The sequence below is a fragment of the Ursus maritimus genome, unplaced genomic scaffold (genome assembly GCF_017311325.1).
Source record: "Ursus maritimus isolate PB19 unplaced genomic scaffold, ASM1731132v1 scaffold_22, whole genome shotgun sequence".
Classification (NCBI taxonomy): Eukaryota; Metazoa; Chordata; class Mammalia; order Carnivora; family Ursidae; genus Ursus; species Ursus maritimus.
In genome coordinates, this window is record NW_024424675.1 from 25,986,613 (window position 1) to 25,995,147 (window position 8,535).

Below are 8,535 nucleotides of genomic sequence, written 5' to 3' on the forward strand. Positions count from 1 at the left end.
TTGAACCAGGCTGGTGGGGATAGAGAGAAGCCAGGCTCTATCAAATGTGCTTTTGTGGGGGGAGGGGCAGGGCCTTGCAGATGGAGGTGGATGGGAAGGGGGGCATTCCCAGGCTTCTGGAGTGTGTAACTGAGTGCATGAGGTCCCCGCTCTCTGAGAGCAAGGCCATTGTGGGGGAGGAAAGGATTCAGATTCATTCTGGACAGTCTCAGCTGGAGATGGCCTTGGCGCTTCACGTGGAGCTGCCTGGTGCCCTGCGCTATTAAGATGGGAGATCCGCCCTCCTGGCTGCTGTCAGGTCTGGTGCAAAAAACCCTGTGACTGCGAGCCAGTTGGGAGGGACTTTATGAGGGATGCTGCGGGTTAGGAAGAAGATACCTCTGTTCCCATGCTCCACACAGCCCTCAGGCCTCCTTGCCTTGGTCCCTGTCTTCCCTTCACCAGCGACATCACCTCAGTCCTACTTGGCCAAGCTGTGCCCTGCCCACATCAGTCTTCTCATGCCTTGGGGGCTGTCCCGTCCTGCTCCTTGGCTCACAGAGGATCTCTTCACGTGAAAGCCCCGCATTTCTTTGCCACTGGGTGACTGGGGTCCTCAGGAGGTCCCCCCAGGAGGTGATCACTCTCTCCTCCATCCAGAAACCATGGTAACAGTAGTTGCGGGGGTCCGGCCCATGATGATAAAGCTTCCTGTCTGTCATCTCTTTGGCTCCTACTCCGGGCATATTGGGTATCACACCCCATTTTCTGGGTGAAATAATGAATGTGCCCAAGGCTGCTGCCTCCACATGACCGTCACCCAGTTGCGGGGGGGTGGTGCATAGGGTAGTGGTCAGCCTTCAGGGGGCCCGGGTTTAGGCCCCAGCCCCACCATTGCCTTGCTGGGGGGTGAGCTAGGGCATCGTTCGGCCCTCTGAGTCTCATCTGTAAAACGGAGCCGTGACACACCCACCTCGCATGTACCCATTTTGAGGATTCAGTTGGCTAGAGTGCAGTCCATTCTCCTTATCCACAGTAGTCACGTTCATGAAGTCTGACAAACACTGACTTCACGAAGGAGTACTGAACCGTGGCTCCTGGGGAAGCAGAGGCCCTGCAAGACTCTGCTCACGTTTCCACCAACCAATCAGTACATAACTTTGTATTATGCATCTTTCTGTTTAAAAATACTGATGATTTATTAACGCTGAATTGGCCAGCAGCGCTATAACTCATGCCTGAACGAGGCTTGTCGGGTACGTACTTTCTCCACAGGCCCGTCACAGCCTTCTTGCACTCAGCACTAGACAGTGCTTCAGCGTTCTAGAGAAATCACCAACAGAAAGAACAAAAATGTGAAAAGCATAGCCCCAAAGTAGACCAGGAGAAGCCCCCTGGTTTATAGGATGAGAGCTGAAACAAGAAGGCAGGGGTCCCCTTGTTCAAGCCGAGCTGGGAAAGTGTGCCCTGGGGGGGGCTCAGCTCCTCTGTGCGCGTCTGGCAGTGACCACAAAAATTCTGCCAGTGTTGGTTCTGAGGTTACAAATGAATGTCCTCAAGTAGGTGAATTCAGATAGAGTCACGAATAAGGAGGGTTGACGGTGTAAGAAGGGCTTGCTCGGGCCTAGCCCAGTTGGTCGGTGCTCAGTAAGGTCCACTGTTGGCATTGGAACATTACAAACAGGGTGCATCCTGGTTTCTGGACAAGACTCCGAGGGTGGGGCCAGGGCTCCCTGAGCTTTGTTGCTGTGTCTTCCCCAGTGTGCCACCTTTGTGACCTCTTGGCCCCTGTGCACTTTGGGGTCCGAGGCAGGTGTCGATTCTGGAGGCCCCTGAGTGCCTCCACTAAGCGGTTTGTTCCAAGTCCACTGGGTGGGTTGTGGCAACACTGAAAGGTTTCAGGCTAAGCCGTGACGTGGTTGGATTTCTCAAATGGCCGGCCTAGGTGGAGGAGGGCCTGGAAAGGCAGGACAAGGAGGTTGGGGGCCAGGGAGGAGAAGTCTGGGTGGTCTACAGGAGGCTGGCTCTAGATCAGGGGGAGAAGGAATGGACGGGAGAGGCAGTCAGGAAGCACTTGGTTGGGGAGTGGCGGAGGATTCCCAGGAGGTGTTGGGGTAAGAGGTGCTGCCGGGCACTCTCGCTGGAGTTTGAAAGGAGAGTCTGGCCTTGCTAACTCTGCAGGCACAGCGAGGGAGGTGGCTTCCCGCTGACATGGCGGAATGTGGGGTCACNNNNCTCCGAGAGGACAGTCTTGTCCCTGATCCTGACCTAGCTGCTCAGAATTCCCTCCCAACTTCCCCTCTTTTGGGGGAAGAAACAGAGGGAAGAAGGGAGGCGTTTAAGGCTGGTAGGTGGGAGCCTTGTGTTTTTCCCACAGCACACAAATGAGCTGCCCCATGTAGCTGCGTCGTTTGACAGGTTGCTCACTGGTGAGAGAGGGAAGGGGATCTTACAGGCCCTCAGCCCTTCCTCTGACAAGCCCTTTCCTAAGCCTGTCAGGGCCGGCAGCGGGCGTTAATGCAGCTCTGGCTCTGAGGCCAGCTCTGTTCACATGGGGCTGAAGTGGGCCCCACAGCCTCTTCTGTCAAGCCTGCTGCCATGGCTCCCGCACTGTCTGGGGCCCCCTGCATCCGCTCCTTTTCAGCAGTCTAGGCCTCTTCTTCAGCTCCCCTGCCAAGCTTGGGCCCCCGGTTGCCAGAAGCAGGAGGGCCGTGCTGGGCCTCCAAGGCCCTTGAAGGGGGCTACCTGCTTGGGGTTGATGTGTCTGTATCTCTTGGGAGACGGAGTCACAGCCATTCCACTAAGTGTCTAAAGCTGTGTTTAGTCATTTAAAAAAAATGCAGAAATAAATTCATGCTGACCTGATGGAGTTTGCTGGATAAAATCTTGAAGCAGAGGGCAGAAATGAGACAAAGGGAGCTTCTACTTAGAAGAAGCAAGGACTTGTGCGCTATGGGGCAGGGAGGCTGCTCTGGATGTCTGAGGCCGGGGGCTGACTGCACGGAGGAGGCATTGCACAACCGCTCCTGTCTGAGCCTGGGCTTGCCGGACTGGCCGGGCCGCGATGGGGGCAGGGAAGCATGCAGCCCCTGGGGGCGGTGGCTCAGCTGGAGGCATGTTCACTCTTCAGTTTCCTGGGCAAATCTGAAAGTTTTCCAGAGTGAATAGACAAAAACGTTGGCCCCACATGCTACGTTGTTACAAATTGTGGCACATAGGGTGTCTCCCCAGGGCAAGGAGGGCCATGGTCCCATCCTGAAAGATGCCGTGCTAGCCAGATCCAGCAAATTGGCAAATGGTGACTGTGCACCCTCTGGGCTGGGTCCTGGGCTGGTGACACGCATGGGACACACGCTCAGTCGGGCACAGCCACAGCCCTGAGTGCTCCCGCTGATCCACACAAAGGAGAGGGGCAGACTGCCTGGGCCAGCAAGAGCTTGGGTGGACGGACTGGCTGAAGGAGCCGCCAAGGGGTTCTGGTGGGCCAAGCGCATGTGCAAAGGCTTGGGTGCATGCAGAGTGTGGTGTGTTTGGGAAAGTGTGCATTTGGTTCTCTGAAGCTGCAGAGATGGGTGGTCAGTCGGGGCCAGGCTTTAGAAAGGGCTCCCAACGGGGGAGGAGACAAGAAGCTTACCTCCTCGGCAGTGTTGGGAGCCTTCACTAAAGCTAAATCATCCTGACTTGGGGTAGCTGAAGGGTTTTTATAGCAGTGATGAGGTTCACTTTCTCATTCAACAGATATTATTGGGCGCTTTCTGTGAAGCTTGAGGTAGTACCTGGGCCTGGGATATGACCTGCTGTGCCAAGACAGACAGAGTTCCCCCAACAGCCCCAAGTAACCATCAACAAGTAAATGCCTAAATGAGTGGATGACAAATGTGACAGGTGCTCTGATGGAGATGCTGGCTGATCTGAGAGTAGAGGGCAGTCAGAGGAGACCTCTCTGAAGAAGGGACATTGGAAGTGTGAGGAGTGGGGACTTTCCAGGTAGAAGGAGCAGTGTGTGTAACAGCCCCACGGCGGGAAGAAGGGCAGTGGGGGCAGGGAACACAGAATGGCCGGAGTGTCATGTGGGAAGGGCCAGGGACAGTTGTGGGCCTGTTTTTCATCTCTCCGCCCTGGGGAAAGATAATGCTCAGAGCTGAGGGATGCCTGCCACCCAGGAACCCCCCTTAAGGCCCTAAAATCCTCCCTGTTAGTCACATCACTTATCTGGCTGTGACTTGTGCCCCAGGAGCCATAGAAAATCCAAGATATGTTCACCTTTCTTGTTATCACATCTGGCCATGTGGCCAGGCCCCCTGCTAGTTCACTTTCCCTCGGAGTGTGTGTCTGCAGGACTCTGGACCTAGACAACCCTGAGCGAGAGGCTGGAGGGTCACTGTTCTGTCCAGGTTCCTGACTGTGGGCACCCCACTGTCTCCTGGCGGGGATGCCGCTTCCACACAGGTCCCTGCATACACTAACCCTTCCAGGCCAGTTACAGCACCACCCCATAGATGGGGACAAAGACCCTGGCTGGGGTCCCACAGCCTCAGCCAAGCTTAGAACTCAGTTCTTGCTCTGCTGGGCACTGCTAGCCATTGGCTTCACCAAGCTGCTCTTAATGTCCAGCTCTTACAGGAGAACTTTCCCAGGGTTGGTCAGAGAACCAGCCCAGCCTCTCTGACCAGTGACCCAGTGGTGGCTCACCACCCCCTACCCCTACTCCAGGTCTAGCTCCCTCTGTACCAGAAACTAGTAGGAGCCATGCCAGCCCTGGGCCTGAGCCTTACTCTCAATGATGTAGCCTATGTCATCCCTCCCTGTGGCCACCAGATTAGTACAGGACAGAGCTGGGATCTGAACTCAGGCTTGTCTGGTTCCCTGCTGCCTTTAGTTTCCGGCTCCTTACCATCAAAGGAATGACTCTCACATGGTAGAATTTCAGGCAGTGGAGAGAGGGATTCAGAGCATGAATCTCTCCTGCAGTTGATAGGAATCTCTCCTATCCTTGAATGAAAACAAATAGGAAAATGCTTTGAGTTTGTCAAGGGCCGTGTGAATACGGTGTGCTGTTACTTGGGTTAGAACTCCTCCCCGTGCACTGAACAGATGAGGGTACTGAAAAGTCCAGAGTGGGCCACAGACTTCCATGAGTAATTGCCAGGGCCCAGACGCCAGGCCTCTGCCTTTAGTCTAAGCCCTTCCTCCTCCAGCAGTCCAGTCTCAGCTTGGACATGCCCCTGCAGATGGGCTCCAGAGTCTGGCAGGATGCTGCGGGGCACGGGGGTCAGTGCAGGCCCCAGACACCCACAGCCCCCTCCTAGCGGAGAGGGGCCTAAAGCCAGGGTAGCAGAGTGAGGTAGCTGCACAGCTGAACGGGTGGTGGTTGCCACTTATGTTAGCAGCTGTGGGTAAGTGGTCTGACCTTTCTGACCCTCACATGCCCCATCTGTAAGTGGGCGCAAAGCCATCATGCTGCTGAGTACAGTTCAGCAAATGACCCAGCTTGGAGGTGTGAGCCTGTCCCTTATGGCCAGCTGACCACAGGGGCCCCTCTTCCCTGAGCTGGTCTGTCCCTTCTCCCGCAGAGCAGTATGTGGACAGCTCATGCTCCTGCTGACCACAGCCCAGCCTCCTGCCTGCCCTGCTGCCAGTCTTCTGCCCATGGGCCAGGCTTCTCAGGCTGCGGAAGGAGAGACTGGGGGTGTGTCTGTCTGGAGGGATCCCTGAAGTTTTCTCAAGGCCTCAGCAGGACTGAGAAATTCTAGGCAGAGTGGGAACTGAGTGCTCCTGGCTCTGAGCTCCCAGAGCCCTTTGTTACCTCCACACTCAGGCGTGAGGCACGGCTTCCGGGCTCTTCCACTGTGGCCTCTGTTACCTAAGTTCAGGCACTCATTTCACGGCCAATTCTCTGCTCCTAGCTTTCCTGGAGTCTATACAGGGCCCGCCTAACACATGTCTGTCAGAGGGATGGAAGGGCTTTTTAAATTAAATTATTTTTAGGTAATTGCAGTTTACATACAGTTGTAAGAAATAATACAGAGGATCCTATCTACTCTTGCCAGTTTCCCTCAGTGGTAAAATCTTACAAACCTAATATAATATCATAACCAGAATACTGACATATCCCGATTCCACTACTTTCCCTCTCCTCACTTCGTGTCCAGTGCCGTGCAGGTTCTAATGTCCACCGCCTGTCCCCCTTCTTAGCACACAGGGGATCCTTGTCACCCTTTTGTAGCCACACCATGTCCCTCCCAGCCTCCGCATTACCCTCTCCCCTTCTCTCCCCACCAGCCACTGGCCTGCCTCCCGTCTCTGTAATCAGGCCACTTCTCGAGTGCTTTATAGATAGAGCTGTACAGTGTGTACCTTTCTGAGACTGCTTTTCCACTTGGCCTAATTCGCTCACGATTCATCCCGGTTGCTGCCTGCCTCAGTAGTGGGTTCCTTTTCGTTGCTCAGTAGTAGTCCGCAGCCTGGACGTGCCACCGCGTGCTAACCTAGTCACCGAAGGGCACCTGGGTGGTTCCTAGTTTCCGGCTAGGACAAATAAAGCTGCCATGAACACTCACGTAGGAGTTCTTTTGTGAACATGTGCCCATTTCTGTGGGATAAATAAATGCCCAAGAGTGCGGCCGCTGGGTTGGAGGATAACTGCATGTTTAGTTTTAAAGGAAACTGCCAAGGGGCGCCTGGTCTGGCTCAGTCAGTAGAGCGTGTGACTCTTGATCTCTGGGTTGTGAGTTTGAGCTAAGTAATAGAGATTACTTAAAAATAAAATATTTAAAAAAAAATTAACTGCCAAACCGGTTTCCAGGGTGGCGGTACCATTTTGCATTCCCAGCAGCAGTGTATGAGTGATTCAGTTTCCCCACATCCTCCCCAGCACTTAATGTTGTCCCCATTTCGTAACTCAGCCATTCGGAGAGGGTTGTGTAGTGATTCTCGCAGTGGCGCATGGCTTCTGCTGGGCCCGGCCGGGGGCCCCTGCGGCACCAGGCCTGGTTTTGTGGGTTTCCACTGGGCCATCACCATCACCATGATTGGTAGCCACTTGAAGGCAGAGCTTAAAGTCGCTCATCTGGCTCCCACTCCCAGCCCGGGTAGAGGTTTGTTTTAGTCCTCATGGGGGAAAGGGCATTTGGAGTTAAGATGCTGAGAAAAGCTGTCCAATCTGACCCAGCCCCTTACAGCAAGTAGCGACTGCTGTTTGAACAGCACCTTCTGTTTCAGACAAAAAGCTGAGCATTTAAGAAGCCAGCTGTGGGCCTTCAGTGTTCTGTCCCTGTGGGCCAGCCCCAGGCCAGGCTGGAATGAGAATCAGAGATGACCCCAACTCCCACCTGTGGTAGGTCCTGGTTCCCTGAATCATGTGGAGAATAGGGAATCAGACCAGGTGTGGTGGAGTCTTGAGGGAGGCAGACTGGTATATGGGGTTTTCACATAATTGGGGGGGGGGGCGATAGCAAAATGGGGGTAGGGTTAGCTGGACCCTAAAGGAGGTGTTGGTCTTTGACCAGACAGGGAGGGGGCGTCCAAGCAGAGGGAGGGTAGAGGAGGAAAAGCAGGGAGAGCAGTAGGGGTCTCAGTGAGCTTTAGGAAGCAAGGTTAACATTCCTTAGCACTCCCACCGTCTACTCCTCTGTCACTGCCTCCCTGGCACTGGGTCAGGCTCTGTCACAGCCTGTAGCACCGTGAACTTTATCATCTAGCCCATGCCCCAGCTGGAGAATACTTTGTATGGGACTATGAGGTGGAGGAGGTCTTTGGTCCATGTTGGCATCTCCAGCTAGACTTGGCCTTGGCCTAGCAGGAGGGTGGGCAGGGCCTGTGTCTGTCTGTCTTGGTCACTGCTGTCAGACCCTCACTCTCCTGCTCCAGAAATCTTCCTTGAGGGAACAGCTGAGTCCAGAGCTGGGCCAGTCAGGTGGGGCCTCAAACTTAAAGGGGTTCGCGAGTGTTGGGACCTTACCTTCTCCCTGCGCCTCCTCTCCCCTCTCTGCAGGTTCATCATGCCTAGTGGCGTATAAGAAGACCCCCCCACCGGTCCCTCCACGTACCACGTCAAAGCCCTTCATCTCTGTCACGGTCCAAAGCAGTACTGAGTCTGCCCAGGACACCTATCTGGACAGCCAGGACCACAAGAGTGAGGTGACAAGCCAGTCGGGCCTGAGCAACTCGTCGGACAGCCTGGACAGCAGTACCCGACCGCCCAGTGTGACGCGGGGCGGAGTCACCCCAGCCCCTGAGGCCCCTGAGCCACCCCCAAAACATGCAGCTCTGAAGAGTGAACAAGGGACGCTGACCAGCTCCGAATCCCACCCCGAGGCCATCCCCAAAAGGAAACTGTCATCTATAGGAATACAAGTAGGAGTCCCTTTCACACTCTTGTGTCCTCAGCCCACTCTGTGCACCTGCCTGTGTGTAATTACATCTGGTGGAGGCCCACTAGGTCTCCGGGGCAAAGTGGTTTGTCTGTATTTTGGGGGTTGGCTCCAAGTGGCCGAACCAAATTCCACCCATAGCCGCGCCTCCCTTGCATTTCCACTCGTGCTGCAGTCTGCGGCT

The 8,535-nt window shown here is 55.0% G+C and overlaps 1 protein-coding gene across 3 annotated transcripts in view; it reads left to right on the forward strand.

Annotated features, from left to right (window-relative positions):
* The window catches only part of DLGAP4 (DLG associated protein 4), a 64,001-nt gene that overhangs the window by 22,171 nt on the left and 33,295 nt on the right, over window positions 1-8,535 (forward strand). Inside the window, exons 1-2 of one of the 3 annotated variants that reach the window (XM_040638261.1) lie at window positions 7,279-7,315; window positions 7,973-8,334. In XM_040638261.1, coding sequence (XP_040494195.1) covers window positions 7,294-7,315; window positions 7,973-8,334 — 384 coding nt within the window. In that variant the 5' untranslated portion in view covers window positions 7,279-7,293. Of the gene's footprint in view, window positions 1-7,278; window positions 7,316-7,972; window positions 8,335-8,535 lie in introns of those variants that run through there. The other 2 variants (XM_040638260.1, XM_040638262.1) reach the window with 2 other exon arrangements.